Source organism: Myripristis murdjan, chromosome 12 (genome assembly GCF_902150065.1).
Source record: "Myripristis murdjan chromosome 12, fMyrMur1.1, whole genome shotgun sequence".
Taxonomy (NCBI): Eukaryota; Metazoa; Chordata; class Actinopteri; order Holocentriformes; family Holocentridae; genus Myripristis; species Myripristis murdjan.
The window spans coordinates 29,064,624-29,091,429 of record NC_043991.1 but is presented as its reverse complement, the minus strand read 5'-3'; the positions used below and the strand labels follow the sequence as shown (position 1 = coordinate 29,091,429).

Here is a 26,806-nt window from a genome sequence, read left to right as displayed (position 1 = left end):
CAGCTTGGGATCAGATCAGGCAGGACGGAGGTTAATGCCAAGTCTGAGCCGGGCCTAAGATCTCTTAATAGGTCTCTTAAGACTAGGTCTACTTGCACTGCATGGTAATGCAATTCCTCAGTTTACTACTGGCATTGTCATAAATATTCATGACTATATTTAAAGCCTACAGGTCAGCATGAGGTGTGCTCAGTGTTTCTGCTAAGCCACTTGTCAAACAAAAAAAATCCGCTTTTGCATATGTATTAAATGAATAAATAGTACTACATCAGTACCTTACATTTACACCTACTGTACACTGTACACACTACTAAAATGAGTTAAAATATTTGGGAAAAATGTAAAACCTACATTTAATAACATAATTGCAACCCAGCCTGATTTTTCAAATCAAATAAAAAATTCACTTAAACTGTAATTAACACTACTGTATATGCTTGTAAAACAAACAAAAAAACAAAACAAAAACACATTATATAAACAAGCCAGAAGCCAAACAGTTAAACAACTTCAACTTTAAAACTTATTCTTGTATCAGTAAAATAATGAACCCCACCAAAACATCTTTTGGGGAAGGTTTCTATTAATTAGTTCAGAACCACTGGTTACATGGGGCATACCCAGTTGTGGGTTTTAGTACAGCCCCATCTCTGTAAATACAACAGTTGTCTGTGGTTCTGCCTTCTATATCCTATGTTAGACGATGTTAGGCGGTGTGGATATATTTTTGGTTTAGAGCACCATTTTTGGTGATTATCGTGGTTGAGAACGCATTCCTTTTTTTTTGTTCTGTATACCTCAGATGAAATGAGCAGTTGTATTTGAGTCTGCTTCATTAATGTCTTGAAAGCACCACAAATACACATTTTTGCACTAAAGCCTTTTACATACAGGCAGCAACTCTAGACCTAACAACATAAAAACATATTTTTTTATGTTAGATAAGGTCTTGACTAAATCGGGTCTTTGTTGTATTTGGATCTGCAAAAATAAGTTGGTCTAGGGCTCATTTTGTAACTCAAATAAAATCAAATGCCAACACTTCCCACTGATCTGACTAACAGTGTGTGGGTGCGCACACCATAGTTGTTTCTTTTATTTATTTTGAGTTAAAGGAAATACTGTATAGGCATACATTTTAATAAATTCATACATAATATGCACATCTTTGAGACAGGGTAACAATGTTATCTCAGTGTCATTATTGATGAATAAACAAATTGGACCATAGTATACTAGAGCTGGTACCATGTGCGTTTCTTATTTTGGTTGAATTTCCCCATTCTGGTACCCCTTCACACCTTAGTTCTTGCACAAAGTCATTTTGGTACATTCACCACTATCCTATTGGCTGATGTGGCATGGTGTCTGCAGTGATGCTTCTAATAATACCTGGGTTGATGGATGCTATGGTTACCTGGGGGAGGGTAGCTGTCGTTGCAGAGTCTGTGGGAAATAAGATTGTTACAAGGGTGGTTAGCACTCTGAGACAAATTTAGCATGACTGTGTTGCCGTCATCATCATCTGGATGATGAGCTGGAGAGATCACACAGTATTTTTAGCTCTTTCCTAATATTAACTTTAACATCAAAACTATGAAGTAACTGAAAATAGCTTAAAAAGGCTCAACAGTCATGGTAGGACATGGACCAAGTATTATTTTACTGAGCTCATTCTGGTAGAACAGTTTCCATAGCTTATTTGTATGCTCAAGTGAAGATGTCACTTATTTTTTGGTATTATATTGTGTTATGGGTGGTAATACTGAATGATTTGGACTATGTTTTGTTTGGAACTGAACATTTTGGGACTGTCTTTAAGGGTAGTCTTTAATGCTTGGAGCACAGAGGACTCACAGATCTATATGGTGACCGGGCAGGGTAGAAAGCCAAGGTTATGACTAAAAGCCAGGGCCACAACTTCATTGCCCATTCACAGCCTGAGTGTCCTCGATATTAGAAATTTTCCATCCTTTGAGAGCGGTTTTATGGCTGCAGCTGGCTGATGGGGTGGAAGAGGCTGCTTATCAGCAGGTCAGGGAAGGATATAATGAACACAGCATTGCGTCTTCGAGAAATTCCATTATACCGTTTGTGTCGCTGTTCTGTCCTTTCATAAATCATCCTGTTGTTCTGCATGCTCCTTGACTAAAGTCCAGCCCTGAGTTTTCAGTCCTCTCCTGACCTAGCGAACAATGTGATGTGTCCTCCGTTCCTCCTCAGGTAGAGGCCCTGACCCATCAGAACAGAGCCACCACGGTGCACGCAGTAAGAGACTCTGAGCTGGCCAAGCTACCAGAAGGGGCACTGAGCTCCATTAAGAGGAAGTTTCCTCAGGTGAGCTGTGGCAGTGTTGATGTTGTTAGTCTCTTCTCTTTGATACAGCCAGTCCAAAATGTGAAAAGTGTATTGGGGGTAAACCTGTTTCTTCCTCCTCAGTGCTGGGAGTGAGGATTGAAAGCTTGTACCATTGCAGTGTTAATTGAAGGACACTACAGCTGTCTGTGTGATGAATAACACGTAGTTGCTTTCTAAATGTTCTGTGTCTCAGGTTGTCACCAGGTTGATCCACTTATTAGGGCAGAAGATCCTCCAACAAGTAAATGGCCCTCTTACAGGTGTGTGTGTGTGTGTTTTGTATGTGTATGTGTGTCCCCTAGTCTGTAAAGTTTGTTTTGAGCTTATCCTGCTGATAGATATCTGTGCATTCTCTGTCACTCTTACAATCTCTCACTCTCTCTTTCTTGTTCCATGCTCATCTACACTGACTTAGCTTATATTGTCCAAATAAGTGTTTTTTTTTTTTTTAAATTGTGCTGACAATTATATATGTCCTTAGCTCGCAGCCTGGCCCTGCACACCCCCGGCAGTAAGTGGGACGCAGGAAATCAAGCGTCCAACCTCTCTACTGTGACAGTGCTGCCCGTGTCAGAGGAAGTACCTCTCACAGCATTCACCCTGGAGCTGCAGCACGCACTCATTGCCATTGGTAAGAAATAAAAACTCTGGACATTGTGAATCTGGCACAGCCCTACAACACACCTGAGCAGGGATGTAGTGATACCAGAATTTGGGGAGCTAACAAATACAGTGAAACTCCACAGTCCATGTGGATGAGGTTGCAACATTTGGCTGTAGTCTTCATGTGGAAAACAAAACACCTCAATAATATACTAATGTCACATCAAAGAAACTGCATGATATTTCCTGCTGTAACAATAAAAACTCAGTTTGCTTTACATCATGTAAGCTGTAAGCACCTTAGTGTGTTTCATGCAGACACCCACTGTTGAAAGTGTGCAGACAAAGAACACTGAGTTACAGTGAGGTATCAAGTTGTGCTGCTACTATCAATTACAAAAGCAATAGCATTGCATTGGTACTAGTATCGTTTTCAAAATTTTAGTATTAACTTAGCACCTAAGTATCAATTCGTGTGGCATCGCTACACCTGGGCACATATTACACATATCTCACACGCACAGTTTCAACACCAAACACAAATGTCCTACACTTCTTTCACACCATCACATTTTTCAAGGCTGTGCAACTCTCATCAGCAGCCGCCCTCTTCTTTACATGTTTTATATTTAAAATAGCCTTGCCTTGCCTTTACAGGCCTTAGCTAAAGATATGGATAGGATATGGGGTTGACAGTATGTTTATAGGTACTCCCTGCTAAGATTTAAACTCACTGGCTCTGCCCAGTAGATGAATTTTGATTTCCTATTTGCCCATGTCCTTGAATAAGCCGAACTGAGAGTGTGTCATCAGACACAGCTCTTCGTGCTGACTAGCGAGGTGTGCTTCTGTGTGTGTGTGTGTGTGTGTGTGTGTGAGAGAGAGAGAGAGAGAGAGTGAGTGAGTGCATGCACATGAGGTTTGGACAAAGTGAGAATCTTTTCTCTGAAGTAAACAGCACCCCTCACATCCATCCTACTCAATTAAGACGGGGTAGGTTTTCATTACAACAAGAACATCAAATGTTTTGGAGAGAGGAGTAGACTGACAGTTAGGGACTTGAGGTGTGTAAGTGTGTGTGTTTGTGTGTGTGTGTTGGAGGGACTTCATTACTTTAACAAGCAATCTTTTTTTCTTGAAAGTGAATATAAGAGTAGCACATTATGGCAGGTAGCCTGTCAAACCCTGGCAGGTTCAATAATGAGCTTCTACTACAGAGCTACTATCTTCTATAATTGCTGTGATCCTTCACATACAGGTCCCACTCTTTTACTGACCAGCGATACAATCAAACAACGCCTTGGAGCTGCTGCACTAGACAGGTAGGTTTGGTGACAGACAATTTCTGGAATATCACATTTAGTTTGCTGACACAGCTAAAAAACACTTTAACACTGAAACAATAAGTGATGATCAATAATAGTCTTGAACAAGCCTCAAATATCTAATTTCAGAAGTCTGATAATCTGTCTAGTCTGACAGTGTTTCTGTCTCACTACCTGTTGGTTCATTTTTTGAGTTTTTCTTTCTGTCGCACTCATTAAATTCAAATATGCTTTATTAGCACAGCAAGAAAACAGGCTTACAGTGTTGCCAACTAAGCAATGCTGCCTGACATGAACTACTATTTTCTTTTCTAGCGTCCATGAGTACCGTCTGTCCAGCTGGCTAGGCCAACAGGAAGATATCCATCGTATTGTTCTCTACCAGACAGACTACACCCTGACCCCATGGACACAGCGCTGCATCCGTCAGGCCGACTGCATCATTATTGTGGGACTTGGGGAGCAGGACCCTGCAGTTGGGGAGGTATGATGTTGATTAGAGGTCAGGTGAGAAGTGGAAAATGGAAGCAGGCAGTTGAGACGTAAATAAGCCGAGGGCCAATTCAGGGACTCAACATTGGATTGAGAACTGCCCAAGAAAAAACAGAACACAAAATACTTCCAACACAAATCTTTTCTTTAATAGCCTATTCTAGACTAAAAGTCATGGCAATTGTGAATCATGTGAGAAAGATTTTCTGGCAGAGGAAAAAAATCCCATTTGTCCATTTGAAGATGTTTTAACAAAGCCACATGTCTGCAATTTATACTTTGGAAATGGTTTCAGCCAGTAATGTCAAGTAAACACAACTTGTACTTAATGAGGCTCAAAGAGATTTGTGAAAACTGACTGCTGGGCAGTTGAGCTTCTTTAAAATTGCTGTGCACTCCTTGCCCGTGACCTCGCTCATTTTTTGATTACTCTTTTATATTAACCTCCTTGCGTATTGCATTGACCTGCTTGCAGATTAGGCGCATCACTTTGTCCAACCTGTGAGCTACAAAGAAGTAAGCCTTGCCTTGTTTTCTCCTCAAACTTCATTTTCTCCTCACTGATACAATGTTTTTTACACACTGGCCCCAGCTCCTCCCTCTTGTAGGTACGTTAGCCACTATTCGGCTAACATACTACAATGATGACAAAATCAGTACCGCGAGTTGGCATCTCACAAATCATAATGCCATGCAACCATTCCTAACTTGACAGCATAACCCAGGTGATGCAGTTTTACCAATTTGTAAAAGCAAAGTGCTGTGTAATGTAGTTTGTTAAAAACTTTATTCCAAACTGCATGGGATTAGCATAAGGTGGGCTGTGAAGGGGAGACCTGCGGGTTCCCATAGAACCATTGTTATTCAGTTATCCTGAGGTGAGAGGTCAAAGGACCTCTTTGAAAATGGCCATGCCAGTTTTTCCCTCGCCAAAATTCAGTTTGAAGCAATATTTATACTCTAGCTTTAAAACTAGCCCTCTACAGCCTCAGAAATGACCTTGGAGCTTAAGAGGTTGACTCATCGCAGGACACCTGAAACGTTTCTGAGGGCTGCCGTTGGCCTGCGGGCTGCACTATGAAAATGTCTGCTTTAAAGACAGCCATGGATAACTGAGCAGCTGTAGTGGTCCAGTCTTTGTTAGACAGGTTGGTCTGGTGAAGCTCTTGCACAGCTGGAGCTGAATAAGAGCATCAGGCTCAAAGTGCTCAAATGCTCCAAGTTTTGGGTGACCAGTGGCCATACAATCTCAAATTCCCCAGCACTGGTTTGTTTTTTCCGTTCAGAGAAATCATCACATTAGTTGTTACTGAATATAAACTCTTCTTTACACACACTTTACACAGTTGTGTGAGTGTGTTAGTTGCATAGCATGCATCTTCTTGTTAGAGCAAATTGGTGTTTTATGGAACACTTGATCTTTATGCCTTTGAATAACGGCTATGGCCACGTGGTTAGCCAGCTTAATGGTCGCAATGGCTGTAAAGTCTATGTATTCAACCACGCAAACAGAATACATGAAAGAGCAGAGGACAGAGAGGAAAGCGAAATGGAGGGAGAAGACATGCAACTTTAACTGATGAAGGAGAGGTAATTGCCTTCACAGGGAAAAGTGGGCATGGAGAAAATAGAAGAATGTATTCACTTTCAACAGAAGACGAGGGCAGAAATGGAAAGATGGATCAATATTTGCTTAGGTGCAGAATGACTCATCACTCTGGGTTGATTTTATCTACACAAACGTAGCTTCTCACCTTGCGCAAACACTAAACCTTTAGCAGAGAACCTATTGACTGCAACCAAAAGTGCAGTGTGATCTGGATATCACCTTCATTTCGGACAATTTAGCCTTTATTTGACTGCTCTGTAGTTCAGGAGGGCTGGAATGAAATGTGGAACTGGGCGTGTGAACACACCAGACATTTTATGCCAACATTCTTTTATTAAGAAATAGAACATCTTTGTTTTTGAAAACGGTTTCATTAAAGAAGTCTTTGTTTGTTGTTCGGTGGGTAACATATAACACTGATACTGAAAAGATTAGGAGTTTGATTCTCATAAGACTAGTGAGTATAGTCTTATGAGTCTTATTAGTCTTATATTGGAAAATTTGAATAAAATGATACCTTCTAGTGGCTATAAGGTAGCTGGAAACAGCTTAACCATTTAGTCACTAGAAGCAATCGATACAGAGAGGGCAGAATTCATTTTTCACTTAAAAGTTCATGTTAACCTTTAGAGGAATTTCCCCTAAACCATCCAGCACACATAGCTGGGTTAGTGTCACATTATGGCTGCACCACTCAAGACTTGATTTCATAATCTTTGTCACCACAGACAAGTCACAAATTTGTTGAGCCATTACTGAGCCATTACTTTGTTGAGCCATTGCTGTGAAATGGAAGCGATTCAGTTTCACAGTATGACTTGAGTGCAGGGCTTTCAAAGGCTTGGTTATTTTGAGGGTCCCTGGTGGTCTTTGAGTTCAACAAAACTTTGCCTCTGGTACTGTGGAGTCTGCTTGAACAAAGGAGATAGTTGCAAAATTTAAAAGTGGATTGGCCTTAATTTATCAAAATGGCAGTGTGCAGATAGAGGGCTGTTACACATGAATAAAGAACCCTGTGGTCCTTTTTAGGCTTACAGTGATGTGCACTGAACAGTTTCCCAGAGGGTAGCATTAGAGATGTCTTTCATGTCCTTAGGTGTTTAGTTGAAGGAAGGACTAGTCACGCCAGTTTCTGAAGTTATTTAGAACAGATTCATGAGACCTTTTGATGTCAAGCAAGAGACTGACCCACACTGTATCATCACTGAAAGAAGCTGCAAACAAATACAATCTGCCTGGTCTGTGGGTGAGCCACCTAAAAAATGAAAATTCAGTGAAAATTGATTTTGCTTGTTTGCTGTTCCAGAATTACCCCACCCAAACATATACAAAAACCCTGTACAATGTAACACTCAACATTCGGTTTAATTTCTCAAGGGGCTTTGCTTGTGTGTATAGTGTTTGCCTTATGTTGTAAAATCCCTGTGCGAGCTCAATTTTGCCTCTGAACATCAAGTCCTGAGCCAAAACAAGTTGTTACTCCTTTAGTCATACTTTTGAATTCTCACTGATCTCTAGTCGTGACAAGTCTCCAGCAGAATAGAATTAACAGGCTGGGCTAGTGCTCAAAATACTTATATACCATCTATGAGGAGCCACGTGAAAGAAATTCATGTTTTTAAATGTTCTGAAACAGTTGTGCCCCATGGTTTTCCTCCAGCTGGAGCGAATGTTGGAGGGAAGTGCAGTGCGCGCCCAGAAGCAGCTGGTCCTGTTGCACAGGGAGGATGGACCCCCACCCAAAGGAACTGTGGACTGGCTCAATATGCGCAGCTGGATCTCCAGACACCTCCACCTTTCTTGTCCCCGCAGGGTGTTCTCCAAGAGGAGTCTGCCCAAACTGGTAGGCATGGAAATTTTGTCACAGAGTGACACAGGCACAGGCACACAAAAATGGCATTCTGTTTGACATTTTGTCAATGCTGAAAGATCTGTTTTTCTCTCATTTTTCATTATTTTTGATCCTATGAATCAAAGCCTTTTCTCAGTATCAGGTTTCTCACCGGCTTTCCTTCATCTGTGTCACGTTTTTCTTTCTTTATTCTCATCCTTTCATCTCTCCCATGTCATTTTTTCCCCATTCATATTGGTATTCCCCTCTCTCACTCTCTTATTTTTTCTCATACTTCCATTTTTTTCATTCTTTCTTCCCTTTCTCGCTCATTTCACGGCCTCAGTGTTTCTCTCTTCCATTCAGTTCTCATTTCCTCTTATCCCTGTGACCCTCTCATTCCATCTCTCTGTTTTCATAACGGTCTTTGTGTTTCCTCCTCCTCAGAGAGAAATGTACCAGCGTGTCTTCCAGAAGCCAGCAGATCGCCACTCAGACTTCTCCCGTTTGGCTCGGGTTCTCACTGGCAATGCAATTGCCCTGATCCTGGGAGGAGGAGGGGCCAGGTAACCCCTCCAACACACACATAAAAAACAACTATTAGTGATTTGCCAGTGTTACTGCTCCCATTTTATGGTTTACTGGTGTATTTTTTTCCTGTGGGCAACTTGACACATCAAGATCATAGGTCAAGATACTCCCAGTGCTTCTCCAGTGGTGTTTGATACCAAATATTTTTCAGATATGTAGAACATTAACAGGAAACAGTAAGTTCTGAGATCATCCTTATCTAACTCTAGCTTCAATAACTGTGTACCACAATGCATTGCAGCCACAAGATATGCTGCATTTTGAACAGGGAGTGCTGTTTATTGCTATTGCTTTCTCCACCTGTATAAAACCCATACCTGAATGATCACATTATCAACGTGTTTATATTCTCTTACAGCCACTTTTAAGTGAAATTGAGAGGTTCATGTCAATGGTGGGTGCAAGTTGTAGATGAGGCAAGCTCAAGGGAAAAAAAGTACATTTATTCAAGTGAGGATTTTTCCTTTGACAACTCCATCAGTAGAAAAATGACTCATTAGGTGTGAATTTATGTGTGAAATGAAGGAAGCTAAAATATTCACAAACATTCTGGACAGGAGGAATTCGTGCTCTTAAAAGGGGGTGTGGGTGTGTGTGTGTATATTTTCCTGCTTTTTTTGTCTTTTGCAGAGCACACTAACAGTGCATAGTCTCACTGACCTTCCAAGATTTTCATAAAAACTTGACTCTGTTTATATTGGGTATAATGTTATCTTTAAGCTTTAGTGATATAATGTAGCATTCAGCAGTTTCAGATATGCTTTATTGATTTTGCTAAATGGCTGTGGCAGCCACTGTGATCACATCTGACTGTTTATGAAATAATGACTAATCTATCCTTAGCATCTGTCTCTATGTACTACTTCCTCCAACACTTCCACTCAAACATGGCATCCGGCATTGGTCCAACATTGCACTGACTGGAGTTTGTTGTTTTGCAGCACTTTGATGTTTGACAAGAATATAAAACAGTAAAAAGGTATTGTTGGGGACCCACTGAAGCAGATAGTAGCATCTGCGGTAGGATCCATCTTCAAAGTTTGTCTGATGTAGCAACAGTAACTAAGGGAGTTAAAAGATATGTTGCAAACAGTCAATTAAGATTCTTTCGACCTGAATCACACTGCTGTCTGACAATACTTGTGTGTCTGCCTGTCTGTACATGTGTGGTGACTACAAAGAAGTCAGCATTAAATCATTTTTTTTCTCTTTTCTTTTCTTGTCATGCACATCACTCTCTTTTTCTGTCCTCCTGTTTATTTGTCCCCCCTCACTCACAGGGGCTGTTCTCAGGTGGGGATACTTCGTGCACTCAGTGAGGCAAGCATCCCCGTGGACCTTATTGGCGGCACATCTATCGGCTCCCTCATGGGGGCTTTGTATGCTGAGGACCGCAGCCATAGCCGCATGAGGGTGAGGGCAAGAGAATGGGCAATGGTGAGTCTGTCTGCAGCTAGTTAGTGTAAACACATTAGGTATTTAAGGCCTACACTTGCTATACAATACCAAGCAATACTGTATTAACAGGTGATGCTTTGATTGGCTGTATTTCATCCTTCAAACATTCACATTTAGGCTGGGCACATACCACAAATAAACAAAACTGGGGATCACACACTTAATGGCAGATTTTGAAAACATAAACTCTCATGCCACCATAACACGCAACCATTCAAATAATGTATGGAGGTGAAGCATTCCTCATCTTCCTTTTCTCTTTTTTCTCTATTCAGATTTGGGTTTGCATTGGCATTGTTTGGGAAAAATTGTCTGAACATCATAATCTGTTGAAACCACAGATTTAGGAATATTCACACAGCTTTGTAATACTTTCAAACCTGCTTGAAGGCATCGCCATCGGTCAATACAAGTTGAATTTTTACACATTCAACTTATATTGACTTGGTGAGTAATGCTTTAAGTTTATACCAAGCATAATACTACTCCTGAAGACTGCTCATGTCCATCTAATCTAGCTTTATGGTGGGGAAACAGTAATTCATTAAAAAAAAAAAAAAAAAAAAAAAAAACATCTGAAGTGCACTGCTGTTTCCATAGTCTCATTCTCTTCCTTGGAATTCCTGTTTGTTTTTGTAAGTGGCAAGGCCCTGTTTTTTTATGTCCTAATTCATCAGCCGCTCAAGCAGAACAAAGTATTTATTCATCTATTTGAGCTGTATCATAACGGGATCTTAATCTCTGGTGAGTTTAATATTCGAAGCAGTTGTCCCTCTCATGCACTGCTAAATGAACTTCTGGAGCTTGTTGACTCTTTTAACCTCTGTAAATGGCCCAGCACACAACAAAGATCGTACCCCTCATTGATTTCTGTGTTCTGGTTCATCCCATTTTGACTGAAAAAAAAAAAAAAAAAGCTTGATTACAAGACGATTGTTACTGATGATCAGATGCCTCATGCCACCCTTACATTCAGTGCACCTGTCTGCCCCCTCTTTCTTCACTCAGCTGCTGCCAGTAAATTTTCTGACAACTACTAACTAGCACCCAGCACATACATTATCAAAGCTTCTTCACTCCTTTCAGATACTTAGGAAATTATCTCTCCTCTTAATGTGTTGCTTATCAATTCACAACTCTGTTGCTCCTCTTAAAAAAAAAACAAAACAAAAAAAAAACAGCATCAAAAGCTACAGCCTCCTCTTGAGTAAAGGATTTCAGTGGTCAAAGGGAGAAACTGCAGAAAGCCAGAGGACAAATAGAAAAGACATATTTCAAGTTTGATATGACATTTTAAAGACCTCTTTGCTAAATACCAGAAGGCATTTAAAGATGCAAGGGCAAAACTCCATTCTATTCAGCAACATTAATTAAGTCACAAGTCCCCTTTCCAACTTTAATTTGGAATTTACATGAAGGGAATTTAACAATTTTTTTTTTTTTTTTATTAACAAAGTCATGGATATGAGATTGATCATGGCTTCCACAATGTCTCTAGTTGACCCTGCTGTTTTTTTGACCACATTATCTGCCCTCTTGGACATTGTCCCAGTCAGAAATTTACAAGCAGTCTTTAAGATTAAAGTCATTTAAGTCATTATATGATTTGATTGATTTGATTGATTCTTTTATCTAAGTGTCATGCTTCAATTTCAGAAGCCCAGCCCATATGGACTTACAAGACAGTGTTGTACACATTACAAACCATGCTCAAACATACAACAACAACAAAAATAAACATCACAATAAATCAGGAATCCAAAGTCAAATCCAAATCCAGGCACTTCCAAAATATACCCCTCAGGTTTTGCGTTAATAAACAAAAGATGCTGCCTTCTGTTCCAGGCCTTAGAAGTAAAATTTGCAGTCTTAAATACTTCAGTATTAAAGAGCCATTTCAGTTTCTGGCCATCATCTACCCAGAATAGCTCAGGTTTTTGGTTTTGCATGGCCTCAGATAAAGGGACCCTCAAGTCATCATACTTGGTGCAATAAAACATAAAATGAAATTCATTTTCAACATCTTTTAAATCGCAGACATTACAAATCCTTTTCTCTTCAGGAATAGCTGTGAACCGCCCTACTTCAATTCCCAGAGGCAGGATACCACTTCTCAGTTGAGCACACAGTGACCTCTGGCTTCTGGTTAGAAAAGAAGTGACATAGGGCTCAGGATCAGAACAATCCTTCATCTGAATATAAGATCTAAGCTTGGGCTTCAGCCAGATGTCATCTGACCATTTCTCTTTAAAACTGAGAAACAGTCTTTGCTTCAACATATACATTATATTGGCCATCAGTTGCCCATTGGCCCATGAGTCTTTCCCATTATCCTCTAACCATGCATTAGTCCTGGCTCTCCTTAAGAAACCCAGTTTAGACCCCACAGTCAACTTCATAATATCAGACCCTTTTATAAAGTGCAACTTGTATCCAAAGTACTAGAGAATGTAAATTCTTGAACAAAACATTTTTTTTTAAAAGTAATTTCATTCTAGTTTTACTAAAGGTGAGTAATGACCTCCCTCTACCTCTTCTTGACCTGTTTTTCTGCTTGTCACATTGCAGTGCTTCGTGACAAGAGTATGCATCTGTAACTGTTTTTCACCGAGGGTTTTTTTTTTTTTTTTTTTTGGAGTTTTTTTTTTTTTCTGAACAACATTCGCCTCTCGTGCACATACTCCTCTGCCATAACAATTCACCCCTGAACTCTGTGTTTGTATGCGTGATTTATTGGGGTTAGGGGTATGTCACAGGATATTTCCATCTTAACATTTTTGTTTAATTTATTGCAAACTAATGCAAATTTTAACTGAAATGACATTTGATTACACAAACATGATTACATAATTTCTAATCTAATCATAGCTTGCACATGGTCTTCTAGTATTTTTTGGCAAAATTTCAGAATCCAGATTAATCCAACACTTTTTTAGAGCCTCCTGGAGTACCGTATCTTGTGATGTTGGAGTGTGTTTCATCTTTTCCCTTTTCAAATGTTCCCAGAGATGTTCAGTGGGGTTGAGGGCTGGTGACTGTGAAGGGAAAGCCATGAAAGTCAACACATTTTGTTCTTCCCTGGACTTCAAATGGGCCTGGGATAGCTTTGATGCACGTTCAGGGTGAATGTCCACCCAATCTTTTCTAATTGCGTAGACCATCACTGTTCTTCCACTTTACTTCTAGTAGCTACTGGTATATTGTAGTATAGTATTAGTATAGTATTGATCCAGCCACCGCAAGTGTTACCTGAACGTGGGAGATCCTGACCCAACAATTCCAATTTTAATGCATGCCAAATAGGATGGAGCGATGGACAAACTCAAATATCACGCTATTTTGACCGACTACCTTGGTATTGATACTCATATCATGATAGTGATATGATATAGATATTTTTCCCAGCCCTGTCCTCAAATATCCCCAACTTCATCACTGGGCAATTTTTCAAAAAGTAACTGATTCATTAGATGGTACACAAATTTAAACATTACCATATTAACAACAAAATTATTATCATTAACATGTTACAAAGAGATGGTACATATGTAATAAAGATTTAATGAGGTACAATAAATAGGTGTTCATTTAGGTAGGTATCTGGCTTTATTAATTTAGGTCTTTTTTTTTTTTCTCCAAACAATGCCATACCTTAGTCCCAAGCAAAATCATCTGTCAGATTAAAAAAAAAAAAAAATACTCCATCCATACTCTATCCATGGTGTGCAGATACTTTTTTTTTTCTTACAAAGGAGAGTATATAGTTCAGCTTTAGAATGAAACCCCCTTCATTGCAGCCTGGTCTGTTGTCTATGCTGTTAGCAAGGAGTAAAAACATTTTTCATAAGAGGGAAACATTTTTCTTCAGCAAAAACATTTTTATACAGACCCCACAAAATCGAACCACTTCTTTTTCAAGCCTAGAATTCTGCTTTGCCCTTATAAGGGTGATGGAGATCTTGTAGTCTGGAGGTAAGAAAACTTTATGACCTCTTTATCTGACCTTGGCTGTAGGAGATGACATCGGTGTTTAAGAAGGTTCTGGATTTGACCTACCCAGTCACTTCCATGTTCTCGGGTGCTGCCTTCAACTCCAGCATCAGCAACGTCTTCAAGGGCAAACAGATTGAGGTGAGCAGGAGTGGGCTCACTGCCTGATGAATTTAAATGGAGGGTTTTAAAATGGAGGGAATTTGAATGAAGACTGCATAGAAATGACTGTCATTTAGCTTTAGCACATTGGCAGCCAAAAATATCTATTGGTGATTAAGAATAAATAAGATGGTCATATGGGCCAGTTATGTTCATCTGTCGTATTGATGTAATCTCCTGTGTGTTCAGGACCTTTGGATCCCGTATTTCAACATTACCACTGATATTTCTGCTTCGGCTATGAGAGTTCACACTGATGGTGAGTAAGACTGTTACTTAGGTAATGCCCTTTCCCTCACCTGTTACTTCTTCTAGGCTGTAAGTGCCTCCTTAGCTGATATAACAGGAAATTACATTTTCTTTTGATGCTGTAAAAAGTTCTTTATGGGCTTAAAATTTAAATAGCTGTCTCTTTCCTGTCTGAGGTTCTCTGTGGCGGTATGTGCGTGCCAGCATGTCTCTGTCTGGGTATCTGCCTCCCCTCTGTGACCCCAAAGATGGACACCTGCTGATGGATGGAGGCTACATCAACAACCTACCAGGTTTATTGCATTGCTGCTTTTAAACATTTTCAGACAACATAGCTACATACCTTTGTCATGGCCATGAAATACCTTGATTAGTTGCTGTTGTTAGCCAATATCATTTCACTTTTACTATTTTACCAGGATTTTCAGTGGCTTCGTTTTCTTTCTTGTCTTTTTTCTTTTAACAGATCAGTTGTTGAGTTTGGGTTGAATAAATTGATTATGCATTTGATTTTTTATGTTAATTGTAATAATTGATCAGAAATAATATATGATGCGTGGGGAGTTAACACTACCCAAAGATGAAAGAGTTTCTTAGTGACTTTGTTCTGCCATTTCCAGCAGAGAGAAGAGTTGAGTTCATGTGGCTCAGTGCTCAGGTTGCTGTGTACCTGCAGTATCAATTTGTAGCTTCATTCATAGGTATTGCATAGCACTGGCTTGTTCAGGATCAGAACAAGTTATTTAGTAGTCTCCACAGGAGTCGCTATTACAATCAGATTGCTAGATGCTTTTTTATAAATGCATAGCTTTGAAGTAGTTCTGTCCGGAATTAATTTGTTCCAACAACAGTGGAAAGCTTTTAGTCAAGGTTTTTAGTCTATCAATTTTTAACATTTGGTAAGATGCATTAGTAAGATAATGCACACAGAGGTTCTTTTTCATCAAACAACAAAAACTTTAATGCAGTCTGGTGAGGCAAATGCCTCTTTTATCTCTGGTTTTACCCTTTCAATATCCATTTGTAGCACATTCTAACTTGCTGGAAGGATGAGGCATAAATATCAGACGGTCTTCTCATGTCATCTCCTGTCCCACCTTTGTTCCTGTGTTTCCTCCAATGCCCCCAGCTGATGTGGCGCGCTCCATGGGGGCCAAAGTAGTGATAGCTATCGACGTGGGGAGCCAGGACGAAACCAACCTCACCAATTATGGCGACTCGCTCTCAGGCTGGTGGCTGCTATGGAAACGTCTCAATCCTCTGGCTGAGAAAGTCAAAGTAAGGGATGAGATGGAGTTGATTTTTTTTTTTTTTTTTAAAGAAAACAATACATCATATTGCTAAAGGGTGTTTTTTAATTAAAAATAGTGATGATGAATGAGAAATGGCAGATGTTAAAAAGACTGAGGGAACAAGATGGGGGTGTTTTTTTTTAATGGTAAATCTGTTAATCTACACTCCTCAGTTAAAATGAGACGTTTTCATGAGCATGCAGTGATGCTGTATCTCAGTGTTGGTTTGGCTGTGGTCTTAGGTGTTGAACATGGCAGAGATCCAGACCCGGCTGGCGTACGTGTGCTGCGTCAGGCAGCTGGAGTCAGTGAAGAACAGTGATTACTGCGAGTACATCAGACCTCCAATTGACAGATACCGCACCCTGGAGTTTGGCAAGTTTGATGAGATCGCTGTAAGTCTGACAGTGGCAAACAGTAATGGCTTCTTCTGATTCAGATTTTTAATTCTGGTCTTTTCCTTGTCTGTAGTCTTGTTTTTACAGGTCAATTTAAATTTATCAGTACACCACATGTTGGACATGTCAGACAAAATATAACCTAATTTATGCTACTCATCTTATACATTATTTCTGAGATTCTAACTTGTGTCACGTTGAGGGATTTTGGCCAGCAGTACAAAAGATAATATTGAAATGAGATTGTTTCTGTGTATTTGTCCGTGTGATGTAGGAGGTGGGCTACCAGCATGGCAAGACTGTATTTGACGTGTGGAGTCGCAGTGGAGTGGTGGAGAAAATGTTGAAAGACAGGCACCAGGAGGAGTTCCACAAAACCCAGAGCAACAACAATGTAAGGATGGTGGATGTGAAAGAAAAAAACACCAGGGAGACTTTCTGTCAGAACGCCAACAGACTTAAAGAATCATTCCAGTTATTTTCAACCTGGGTGTTATTGTCCTAGTTTTTGCTATCATGCAGATTAATTCTGATCATAATTTTGTGGCTTGCACCACCGTGGAGCTATATGCCTCAGCTGCTGGAGTGCTGCTCTCTCAAAAAATTCACACACATCCTACCTGTAATACTTTACCAGGTTGACAGGCTTTTTTTTTTTTTTTTTTGTAATCAAGAACTGCTGATTACATAAATCTAATATGATGTTAAAATGGCATCAGAGTTCTCACACTTTCTATGTGGTAACAAAAAGACAGAAATCAGAAAGTTCTGAGAGAATATCACGCTTGTGACTTCTGATTTTAATTGTAAACATACAGTATGAGTCAGCGTGCTCCTGAAGTACAGAGGAGTGTATTTACCGTTTACCAAATCCCACCCTTAAGCATAAAAACGATGTGAAAAAAAAAAAAAAAACAGGCGCAACTGAGGCACACAGCAGAATTATGGTAGAAAGATAAGATATTCACCCCTACTCTGAGAAACAACATGAAAATATGAAGAAGGATTAAAAGAAGAGAAGCAAGGTAAGACAGTGAGCCCTAAGCAGCAACAAAACAGGGAATCAGAGGTGTGTGGAGGAAAGGAAAGAGGTGTTTGGTAATTGAGGAAATAAAATCAACAACATACTGAGCCCTACAGCTGTGCATGTGGTTGCAGATTTAAGGTTTTGCTTTTTATGAGTATTTAATGCTGCATAAGATGCACATAGCCCTCTAGCTGTTGGTCTACTCCAGTTTACGTATATATTTATATGTGTGTGTGTGTGTGTGTTCTTTCAGGTGGTGACATGTCCTAACGCCTCTTTCACTGACCTGGCAGAGATTGTGTCCCGTATCGAGCCTGTCAAACCCCCAGTGGTGGATGGTAAAATTATCAACACAGACACGATCACTCTCATCTTTGCACTTATTTATTCATTTACTTTTACCATATTTTATTGTTACTGTACTGTTTTTTTAGGGTCATAATATTTATCTGATTTGAATTGAGGGGACTGGGCCAACAAGATACAGCTATGCCATCTCAGATGTTGTGGATTGAGTGACACCTGGGAGAACTCAAAATCTTGAATATATACAATTTTTGAAAGCATTCTTTCTTTCCTGCTATGTCATACTAATGGAAACAGCCTTGTTGGAGGTATTTATAGCTTAGGCTGTAGTCATGTAACATAGGTAGGAAGAAGTGTGAACAATTTGACGGCTCAAAGCAGAGTTCTTGCGTTTTAAAACCACTTAAGTCTGCAAACACTTTTTTTTTTTTTAAGATTTTTTTTTTTTTTTTTTTTTTTTTTTTTTTTGGCATTTCTGCTTTATTCGACAGTAACAGTAGAGAGAGACAGGACAGGCAGGAAGAGACAGGTGATGACATGCAGCAAAGAGCCTGAGGTTGGATTCAATCCCAGGACGCTGTGATCAGGATCCAGCCTTAACATATGGTACGCCCTCTTATCCGGTGAGCCACCGGGGCAACCCAAGTCTGCAAATACTTTAAGCGAAATTCTTTCACAATCATTAAAAGATATATTTCCCACATGGAGTCACTGAGTAGGCACTGATGTTCTTTTTTACTCAATCGAAGAAAGAGATATTCACATGACTAATTGCTGGAATTTACATGATACATTCTAGACTGACAGTTACTGTTACCTTCTGCTCAGAGCTGAGCGGGGAAGAGTCATTCTAGATTCTAGCGTAGTGGAGAAGGTATGATAATACTCCACCACTTTCTTGTTCACCTTGGGGAGTGGGTGGCTCTATTAGATGATTTTTTAATGTATTTTTTTGGTCTTCGCTGCTGCACCTTTGTGCTTTCCATGCCATTCTTTCATTTGCGATGCCATTGCATTTCCAAAAAATAGAGCAAGTGCACAAAACTGTGCTTTTAATAGTCTCAGTCTTATTCCATTTAACTAAAGTTTGAGCAGGTTAATCGGCACCAGGGATCATTGTAGATTGTAGTAGTATATATTTTTTTTGAGCCAATTTAATGCTTCTTTGGTGAATAAAAAATAAGTCCAATTTCTAAGTGATAGAATGATTCTAAGTGATTCCACTTATTTGAAGAGCAGTGTATGATGCCAGTCACTGTTTTTGGAAACTGTTAATGTTATTTAGGCAGAACTGTCCTTTAGCTCCAGCTCTAGATTGGGCATTCACTGATGGGTAATGTGCTGCTATAGTCCTTGGGATGTGTTGAACATGTTGCTTGTACACATGCATTTCCATCCTCTCATTTCTTGCTCATCTTTCTGTTCATATGTACTTCTCATTCATCGCTCATTCAGTCCCCATTCAACTTCTTACCTCCTTTTCAATCCTTGCACCCTCTTTGCCTCACTGACTTACTCATTCACGGGCCCACCCACCTTCATCTGCCACCTCCTGTACACTCCACCTGTTCCCTCTCATTCACCCACTGCCTGCCTGTCGCACTCATGGCTTTTCTGTCCTCCTTCAGAGGAGTCAGACTACCACACTGACTATGAGGAGGAAGCAGCGGAGAGTGCTTTGTCTGACATGGAGCTGTACAATCACTCTGGAGAGCACACTGAGGGGGAGGAGACTGCTGACACGGTGCGAAACTCTGATCACAAGGGTGGACTCACACTACTGGGTTGCTTGTCCTAGTTAAGCATGTTTGTGTTTTTTAAGGTTATTTAGGCAGATTAGAAAACATTTCAGTTTGGAACGTAAAAGTGATTCTTGCCATAATACCACAAAATTTTTGTGGGACAGGCTGATTGGGGTGGGGTTTAATCTAGTTATACTCTTGTAGTGTGCCTCCACCCTTTGTTGGGATTTTATACATTACATATCATATTACTAGTTACATTTTCACCTTTGAGTGTAACTTGGCTAAATTAGACATGAAAATGTAGAATCACAGTTCCTCAGAGCCAAAGTGGTTCAGAGAAGGCATTGACCAGTTATTGGTCCCAGCCAGTTTACCATGGCAGTTGTTCCAAGTTTTTCAAAACTTTGCATTGTAATTTTGATATACATGACCGCTGATATGAAAACCACTCAGCCTGTCTGTCTGAAAGACAGCGGAACAATTTAGTTTTACAGAAAAACAAAAACACTTGAGTTGCGTCATGTTTCCCTGACTTACCGGCCCTAAGGACAGAAGGGTTACAGGTTTGGTTTAGTTTTACTGGATTTAAATGTTGTCAGACGCCTTTCATAAGCATCTAAACTAGGCCACAAGTTAATCACTGAAGTAATTACCGGTAGTTAATTTATTTAATTAACTTTTAAAATTGTGTTAATCATAAGGTATTCATGGATTAATTATGATAAATCACATATTTGAAATATATAAACTGACTTGCTTGCTTACTCTTCCACTGTTGTATAGTGTATTTTGAAACAAGTTGCTTCTTGAGGGGGTTTGTATGATGGATTCCCCAATGTAATCTGATGTTTTTCAGCCTGTTGTCTTCAACTCTGATGGGCCGACAGTCTGTGGAGATCCATTTAGTGACTGCAGCACTCAGTTTGGTTGTGTGTTGCAGTGTGTCTGTATGATTTTATTTCTGTCCAGAGATCCATCAGAAAGTTTCTTGGAAGAAAACTTGCATCCAGCAGGTTACAGGTTGTCGTATCAGTCATTTTGCTTGTTGTCAGTATTGAAGTAGCTCGCTGCGGCAGCATGCGCTGCATCATGTGTGACCACCTGTGGGGTTAAGAATCAAAAGTTGGGCAAAGTTTAATATTGCCTTAATTTGTTTAATTTTTTATAATGTGTTCAGGTCCTCAAATTAATGACATACGTTAATGTTAACAACCCTAATTTAAACACAAGAAACCTGATCCAGCATTATTTGAATCAGACTTTTTTTTCTTTTTTTTCTTTTTCATTTCTAAAACTGTCAGTTTTCAAATTTATTACAAATTAATATTGGGCCTAAATATCCGTTACTGACGTCCTGGATTACTAATGATTGGTATTGACCATCAAAAATCAATACTGGTCGATCCCTAATTGAGAGTGTGATAGTAGAAGGAGCCTAATTTCCTAGATCCACCGACATTACAAGCAGTGAGGAGTAAAGTGCACCAGTGTTAGAGAGACAGTGCACAGAAAGATGTAGCAAACAAAGATGAGGAGTGGGGGGAGTGTTTTCCTCGTCTTTTCATAAAGTCAGCTTATACACATTCAGCCACTGAAATTCTTTTGACAACCGTTGAACCACCATGAATTAAAAATGGTCATTGAGTGATTGTTCTACATGAGTGAGATACAGTCAGAAAGTACAGTCAGCTGCTCCTTTTGGATCTTTTTAGCAGCTGTAGTGATGAATGCACTGGTTTTGAGACAATGTCCTCCACAGTAGTTTTATTGCAGTCTAAAGGAGTCATGTGAAGGTTTTTACATTTATATATTCTGTTAAATAAACGTGAATGTGCTTTTCGGGAATAGAAAAACACAAGCATGATTTCATCATTAAAAAATGGAGAATACCAGGTAATAAATTACACCAGAATCTCTAGGAGAGTTTATATGTAACAGAAAAGGGAAGAAAATGACTCATGCTAATACAAAGCAGTGGCCACAGCCTCACTTGCCACAAAACAGGGAATGATTGCTGTGACATTTCACGTGGTGGTCTATTCAGTGAAAAGCATATATGTTGCATTTTTAACCTGTTCTCTTATATTTTAATGAGTTGTGCATGGAAATGCAATTTTAACTCCCCTCTCTCAGTACGAAGACAATTTATTTTGCTTCTGATCCTCAGGATGAAGAGCTGGAGGTGAGATGTTTGTACCGTATTCCACCCCTCACCAACACAGCTGTGAACCACCCCTCAGACTCCTTTAATGCCCCTGACAGTCCACTGGACTCACCGTCTCCTACACTTAAAAATCCTGGAAGTCCTCTCTAAGCACTCCAGCAAGTAAAGACCCATCTGATGAACTCTGTCAGCCTAATCGGGTCATCACATTTTAACCTCTCCGAGCCACACTTTGCCTTCCAGTCTGTCCTACGTGACTCAGCCTACGAGGCGACCTCTCGTTCTGCCCTGAAGACTGTCATCATTTCATCCTATATCACTTGGCCTCGTTGGCTTTATGACTGACAAAAGTGGAACGTCACTTCAGTAACAGAATGCAGGCAGGTGGTGTCAGACCTTGAACAGCCAGTGTTATTCATAGTGTATTCCAGTGTACCTGTGTGTCTACTGCCAGTGAACACAGAAGACTGTCTTCTGTTCATTTACATGAGTCATAGCAGTGCAGAATGCTTCTTATTAATGCTTCGTCCCCATGTGCCAGAGACATGGAGGGAAGCAGTCACTGCAAGTCACTTCAAAGCACTACTTTTCCTCTGGGGTGGTGAGAGAGCTGTTTCTGCCTGTTCTGTTTTTTTTTTTTTTTTTTTTTTTTTCTCCCTAGCTCGACACAGACTGAGCAGCAGACACTACAGATGTGCTTGGTGAAGTCTAAGCTCTAGATGCCTTTGTGCAATTTAAGCAGAAGGGGCAATTCAAGGCAGCTGGTCGGTTATTCACAGAAGGATATCGTATTGTAGCAGGCACGATTTGGAAAATGATTTGTCGAGAATTACATCAGATTTTTTTTCAGTGATCTGGATCTGAAGTATTCTCTTTCCAAACACAAGAAAAAGAAACCAATTTCTTCATGTTTCTTGCATTTATTGCCTGCTGTTAGAAAGGTACAGTCTCAGTAATATGCATGTATTGTATAAAAAAAGAAAAAGTATAAAATAAATAAAATCTTATAATCACATGTGATTCACAAATGTAAACACAGCCTGCAGACGCTGCTATAGCATTTATACACTGGCTTAATCCGAGACAGCCAGACAATCACTCCACAAGTGAGTCTTTATATAGCCTTGATTAACTTGCCTCTGTATTACACTACAATGTTTTTTATAGGCCAGCCTACACATCATTATGCCTTTCAAAGCAACTCTTTGTATACTTTTTTCTCCCTATTGTGCCTTGTGTGCCTTAAGTGCTGCAGTGTATGAAACAGTGGCCTTAAATCAGCTGTAGTTCCTGTAGCCTTACATGTCGAGGCAGTGAAAAAAAATCCTGCGTTCAGTAGTGGGAATGTCCCCGTGGAGTTTAGACACAGAATGTGTGAGCAAGTCTGAAATTAGGAAATGGTTGCTACCTACCAGCTGAAGTGGTAGTGTTGGAGATTTGGGTCGTATCCAACAACCAAGCACAATGAATTAAGAGTCTGGCACAAGGAAGGAGTATTTTGCTACTTTATTAAATGGGAGAGGTGGTAATGGATGAAGTGCTTATGTAATGTATGGAATTGTGCCATAAACAAAGCCTCAGCTGACCCCGACAGAACAAGATGCATTCCCTCAGAAATGGTGCCTTGATTGGCACACATTTTTTCCGATTAGTTCAACGTAATGAATTTGATGCAGTTTACCAATAATCCTGTATAACATCATTTACTTGTACCTATATTTATGTTCTTTGATAAACACTGTTTTGATAATCAATTGTTGCTAATAAACTACCTGATAGTTGTTGTAATCAGTGCCTTTCTTTTTTTTTTTTTTTAAATTGCCATCTGTCTTCTGTGTGCTGTACAAGCAGAAACAGTGTGTTTTTAGGCATAAGAGAACGGATAAAGCACATGCTGAAGCGAGATTAGTGTTTGTTTTTTATTTAGTCTGACTGCATCAGTGGAAAGTGACACAGAACGGCAGCAGAGCTTGAACCGGGGTAGAGGAATGAGTAATGACACTTCCAAACAGAGCCAGGACTAATAGGTACTAAGGAAGTTTTACCTTAATGAACCCAGTAATTCATAAATTGGCGATGTGCTGCTGCAGCAAGTCTGTCCAAATGAGCTATCTTAATGAGACTGCTCTGAGTAAATAAAGGATCAATGGAATAAAAACAAAACAAAACAAAACGAAAAAAGAAAGGAAGACAATTTGTTAGAGAGCCTGCCCTTCAACTGGAGGCCTGTACTCAACCCCCCTGTTTATGTATTTATCCTTTATTCAACCAGGAGGGTACCACTGAGATGCAACACCTCTTCTTCCTGGGAGTCCTATTGTTGAGACTTAACTTGTACCTGAGACTTAACTGTGGAGAGTGGCAACCAGCTGTGACCAGTACAGTGTCATATACAAACTACAACTAAGTGGGTCGAGGCAGATAACAGAACAGCTGGAAAAGCTAGGTGTAATGTATAGGTGGCCCAATATTTTTGTCCATATAGTGTGTCTTGTATCTTAGTCTGTGAGAATGATTTCCAATCCAATCCAATCCACCTTATTTATATACACTATATTACCAAAAGTATTCGCTCACCTGCCTTTACTCATACTATGAACTGAAGTGCCATCCCATTCCTAACCCATAGAATTCAATATGATGTCGGTCCACCTTTTGCAGCTATTACAGCTTCAACTCTTCTGGGAAGACTGTCCACAAGGTTGAGGAGAGTGTTTATAGGAATTTTTGACCATTCTTCCAAAAGCGCATTGGTGAGGTCACACACTGATGTTGGTCGAGAAGGCCTGGCTCTCAGTCTCCGCTCTAATTCATCCCAAAGGTGTTCTATCGGGTTCAGGTCAGGACTCTGTGCAGGCCAGTCAAGTTCATCCACACCAGACTCTGTCATCCATGTCTTTATGGACCTTGCTTTGTGCACTGGTGCACAGTCATGTTGGAAGAGGAAGGGGCCCGCTCCAAACTGTTCCCACAAGGTTGGGAGCATGGAATTGTCCAAAATGTTTTGGTATCCTGAAGCATTCAAAGTTCCTTTCACTGGAACTAAGGGGCCAAGCCCAGCTCCTGAAAAACAACCCCACACCATAATTCCTCCTCCACCAAATTTCACAGTCGGCACAATGCAGTCTGAAATGTACCGTTCTCCTGGCAACCTCCAAACCCAGACTCGTCCATCAGATTGCCAGATGGAAAAGCGTGATTCATCACTCCAGAGAACGCGTCTCCACTGCTCTAGAGGCCAGTGGCGGCGTGCTTTACACCATTGCATCCGACGCTTTGCATTGCACTTGGTGATGTGTGGCTTGGCTGCAGCTGCTCGGCCATGGAAACCCATTCCATGAAGCTCTCTGCGTACTGTACTTGGGCTAATCTGAAGGTCACATGAAGTTTGTAGCTCTGTAGCAATTGACTGTGCAGAAAGTCGGCGACCTCTTTGCACTATGCGCTTCAGCATCCACTGACCCCTCTCCGTCACTTTACGTGGCCTACCACTTCGTGGCTGAGTTGCTGTTGTTCCCAAACGCTTCCATTTTGTTATAATAGAGCTGACAGTTGACTGTGGAATATTTAGGAGCGAGGAAATTTCACGACTGGATTTGTTGCACAGGTGGCATCCTATGACAGTTCCACGCTGGAATTCACTGAGCTCCTGAGAGCGGCCCATTCTTTCACAAATGTCTTGTTTCACAGTCTGCATGCCTGAGTGCTTGATTTTATACACCTGTGGCCAAGCCAAGTGATTATGACACCTGATTCTGATCATTTGAATGGGTGAGCGAATACTTTTGGTAATATAGTGTACCACAATTTAACAAACACAAGGTTTTCCAAAGTGCTGCACAGCAAGATAAAACACCACAAAATAACACAACAAAAGCAGAATAAAAAGGTAAAAAAAACACAGTAGGATAACACGATAAAATAAGATAAGATCAATTAAATTAAAATCAGATAAAGTAAAATAATAATAGTAATAATAATAATAAAATAATAAAACAAAATAGGATAGAATAAATAAAATATATAAAATATTAAAATAAAATAAAATAACATAAAATAAAATAAAATAATAATACAATTATAATTTTAATAGAATAAAATAATGTAAAATGCACTGCCCGCACAGCATAAGAAAAAAAAAAACATGCACACATGAAATCATAAATCATAAAATCATAAATCCTACATGGTATCAAAAGTTAAAGAAAAGATGTGGGATTTGGCAAAGAAACGTCACAGTGAACAGCTGGGTAAGACGGTGGCAGTGTGTTGGCACACGAGTCCGCTCTGAACTGAGTTACTGTGAAAGGCAGTAAAAGATGCACAGATGATAGCCACTTACAGGAAAGTGAGGCAGGAGAAAGAGGGAACGACTTGACCTTAAACTGACAGGCGGCGTTTTTCATAGAGAGTGGTGTAATGGTCCAAAACCACTTGTTATCCCTCTCCCTCCTCACTGCGCCGCTCGTTCCCTTCCTCCCTCTCTTTCCCCTCCTCTCATTCTACTCTCCCCTGTCTGCTGGCGTTTGTAAAATGGGGACAAAAAGGACTTAAACAGGTAAGTAGGTCACTCTCTTTGCTTCAGGTGTTTACATCTCTGACGTATGCATGCAGAAATAGAATCTGCACACACAGACAGATCCTGAACAGTAATGTGTCAGTGTCACTCAAAGAACATGGACCTGACATTGACCAGCCTTCACTTCCCAAAAGGTGTAGAGCCTTCACTAGGATCAGTGCCTCGGGCTGATCATGAAATATAAAACACACAAAGGATTCTACAGTTTGAACAGCAGCCCTGCCAATCATTTTGTAATATCGGTCGCTTTATGCAAATGGAGGATTTCATTTCATGGTGAAACATCCGAATACTCTCACACACACGTCTTCAAAGGTCATCCAAGTGCATTGAACTGAGCCGTGACGTATGGTTATTATTTCATAGTTTGAATTAGGTTTCTGCTTCTGAAGGCTTCCACGCAGAATCCACTGAACCGTTCCCTGCAAACTAGACAAAAGTCTTATAATTGCTGGTAACATTTGTGCTAATTTGCCATGTAGCACATTCAGTGTTTATCTCTTTTGCCTTACTGCAGTTATTTTGTTTTGCCTGGTGCATTGTTCTTATTGACCAAATCCAATCTTAACAAAATTACTGACAAGCCTGCGTGTGTCTGTGTGTGTGCATTTTAACATTTTGGAGGTG

General features: G+C 40.1%; 1 protein-coding gene across 3 annotated transcripts in view; it reads left to right on the top strand.

The window, feature by feature from the left end:
- The window catches only part of LOC115369060 (patatin-like phospholipase domain-containing protein 7), a 36,576-nt gene extending 13,171 nt beyond the window's left edge, over positions 1–23,405 (top strand). Inside the window, exons 20-36 of one of the 3 annotated variants that reach the window (XM_030065568.1) lie at positions 2,224–2,337; positions 2,552–2,618; positions 2,840–2,989; positions 4,220–4,283; positions 4,602–4,770; positions 8,048–8,230; positions 8,666–8,784; positions 10,090–10,246; positions 14,282–14,398; positions 14,609–14,678; positions 14,845–14,961; positions 15,798–15,946; positions 16,203–16,355; positions 16,633–16,752; positions 17,639–17,723; positions 19,320–19,435; positions 21,604–23,405. In XM_030065568.1, coding sequence (XP_029921428.1) covers positions 2,224–2,337; positions 2,552–2,618; positions 2,840–2,989; positions 4,220–4,283; positions 4,602–4,770; positions 8,048–8,230; positions 8,666–8,784; positions 10,090–10,246; positions 14,282–14,398; positions 14,609–14,678; positions 14,845–14,961; positions 15,798–15,946; positions 16,203–16,355; positions 16,633–16,752; positions 17,639–17,723; positions 19,320–19,435; positions 21,604–21,750 — 2,097 coding nt within the window. In that variant the 3' untranslated portion in view covers positions 21,751–23,405. Of the gene's footprint in view, positions 1–2,223; positions 2,338–2,551; positions 2,619–2,839; positions 2,990–4,219; positions 4,284–4,601; positions 4,771–8,047; positions 8,231–8,665; positions 8,785–10,089; positions 10,247–14,281; positions 14,399–14,608; positions 14,679–14,844; positions 14,962–15,797; positions 15,947–16,202; positions 16,356–16,632; positions 16,753–17,638; positions 17,724–18,182; positions 18,298–19,319; positions 19,436–21,603 lie in introns of those variants that run through there. The other 2 variants (XM_030065569.1, XM_030065570.1) reach the window with 2 other exon arrangements.
- The last annotated feature ends 3,401 nt before the right edge of the window (positions 23,406–26,806 follow it).